Source organism: Penaeus vannamei, chromosome 36 (genome assembly GCF_042767895.1).
Source record: "Penaeus vannamei isolate JL-2024 chromosome 36, ASM4276789v1, whole genome shotgun sequence".
Lineage (NCBI taxonomy): Eukaryota > Metazoa > Arthropoda > Malacostraca > Decapoda > Penaeidae > Penaeus > Penaeus vannamei.
The window spans coordinates 9,699,835-9,702,334 of NC_091584.1; the positions used below are offsets into that span (position 1 = coordinate 9,699,835).

At 33.1% G+C, this 2,500-nt stretch overlaps 2 protein-coding genes across 2 annotated transcripts in view; both read right to left on the reverse strand.

The window, feature by feature from the left end:
- LOC113820579 (retinol dehydrogenase 11) overlaps positions 1 to 136 on the reverse strand; it is an 8,749-nt gene extending 8,613 nt beyond the window's left edge. The window contains exon 1 of the mRNA XM_027372914.2: positions 17 to 136. Coding sequence (XP_027228715.1) covers positions 17 to 116 — 100 coding nt within the window. The 5' untranslated portion in view covers positions 117 to 136. The remainder of the gene's footprint in view (positions 1 to 16) is intronic.
- A 1,731-nt stretch (positions 137 to 1,867) lies between these two features.
- Positions 1,868 to 2,500, reverse strand: part of LOC113820580 (retinol dehydrogenase 11) — an 8,529-nt gene continuing 7,896 nt past the window's right edge. The window contains exon 7 of the mRNA XM_070114665.1: positions 1,868 to 2,500. This exon is cut by the window's right edge and continues 248 nt beyond it. The gene's annotated coding sequence lies outside the window, so the exon portion shown is untranslated.

The following is a 2,500-nucleotide window of genomic DNA, read 5'->3' on the forward strand; positions in this document are numbered from 1 at the left end:
AATATTGATAAAATACCGTTTATCGGTGCCTTCTCGAAACAAAAAGCGTCTTTGGTTGATTCGAGGTTTCTGCTATTGTACTCGAATATTCTTTTCACGGGAGTCCGTAAGCTCATGCTTGAACTCGTGTATTCAAGGTTAGAATTAATTTTAAAAATTATTTTGCTTCGAATGATCGTGGTTTCATGCTATTTCGAAATAAAGTTGAAAAAGTTATATTATGATAGTACAGCATACATGGCAATGAGCATGTCAGCATCTATTTATTTAAAAAAAAAGAGTTTTCACAATATTAACTGTTTCTAGAAAACGATCGAGAAAACGAATGACTAATTCCGTACTTCATATTTCAACTTAATCAGAACTTAACTTGGACTAAATGCCATAATTTTGTTTGGCTCTTCAAGATGAGATCAGTTGAGCTCCTTTTATCATGACAAATTGCCTGTCTCTTAAAGTCTGATTTTCTGTAGTTCAAGTCTCTTAAACTGACTCTTAACATTTTAAAAGATTTTTTTGAGGAACGATTTCAAACACACACCCTTTTATTCTTGCCTGATCGAGAACTAGAAGCTTGAGTTAATAAAATCAAACAAATATCAAGAAAATAATCAAAATAAACTGTGTTACAGGTTGGTGCTTGTCGACGATAAATCTGGAAGCCATTTTTGAATCGCGAATACAGGCAAGGGAAAGGTATATCCGGTTTATGTTTTTGAGTTCGTCCTCTATATTCATTTTCCAAATGTATTAATTTTTCGTAAAATATAAAAATAATAACATTTATTTTTTTATAAAAAACAAAACAAAATTAAACGGATTTTGTTTTTGATATTTACACTGCATTTCTCCTCATTTTTTAGAGAAAACACGTCCATACATACAGTTAGTTGTTTTATTGATATAATATCAATGTGTGTACAAGTGTGTGTGCATGCAAAGTTGTAGCAATTATTAAAATTCTTCACGTCAGTCGTTCTAGAGAATTTTTCAGCGATTCATTTCTTCGTCCTGTTATATTTTACGTGAGGTGTTGATTACCACTATTCTAACTTCTCCTGTGCTAATTCATGGATATCGATATTGTTGTATTGAATATCTTTTTTTTCAGTCATAGCTGGCCCTGAATGTGCATTCGTTATCACAGCACCATTTCACTTAGCCATTTTGCCTGAAACCAACCTTTTAATTTTTCTCATCGTTATCCCAAAATTTATTCATACATGTCGCACTTTTGCAATGTTCTGTGTACCAATATTAACAGAAATGGTTTTATTTTTGATGTGGAAATGAATTTACTGAGTTTTGCTTCTGAAATCTGCCAGTTGACATTGCAATGTTATGCCAGCAAGTGCACAAGAATACCTGTATAATAATGCTGTACTATCGACTAAAACATAAATTATCCACTCTCCTTAATAAAACATATATTTCAATACATCACATGTATTGCCTTCATGATTAAGGACATTCAGCTGTCCCGTGATTTGCCCGAGACAGCAGGAGACTGTTTCATTAGCCAATATCATAACAATGCATGTATGTTATTGGACACAGCTTGCACTGCGTCCCATGTATACTGAAGTGTGAACATAAATCCCTAAGTTGAAGCAGGTGCCAGATGCGGTTTCAGTGCAACTTGAAAATTCAGTGCAGGAGTAAGCCTCTGTCGGGCCTCTCCGTACGGCAGATAGGCCTGCAAAATGGCTTCTTTGCCAATCTTGTACAAATATTCTGTTGCTATATTTTTGTTCATGTACTTTATTAAGTGGAGTTATTTTGGATTTGCCCTTTTTGCCCTCGTGCTTTATGATTTAAGAGCGATATGAAAAAAATAGGATAATAAAAAGGTATATATGACAAAACAAAAAAAATATATTTGTACACGGGCCTACGACCTTGTCCATAGTTTTGTCTGAAAATTTTTGTGTATCTTGAATATTGTGATCACATATTGTATGGTAGTAGAAACCTATTAAAGCAATACAGAAGATATGTAAAGTAAGGAGAAACACGTTGTTTAACTTCTTATGTATTCAGTTGAGGAAACAAATTGGACCGTATCTTAAACAATAAAAATAATTCATTATCCCTGTTGTTATTTTAATCATTGTTATTATCATCACCAATATAATATGATCATTATTATTTTCATCATCAATATTCATATTACTAAAATCAATATCAATCATTATTAATATTATTACAATCATGATAATAATTACAAACAGTTTCATTTATATATCATTATCATCAATGCCTTGGCCAACATTATTATCATCAATATCCTTCACATTATTGTCAAAAAGTTCTCGCGATACCATTTGCATCTCTCTTGACCCAAGGTCTATATAAGTACTTAAATAGACCTTGCCTCAACCACGTCCAAAATGATCGGTTTTCACGAATGTTTTCCAGTTAGATACTAACAGGGCTGCTCTGGGATCTGCGCGCGTTTCAAGTTTTGTACACTCGGTGCGGACACCTGTTCTTCTCCACT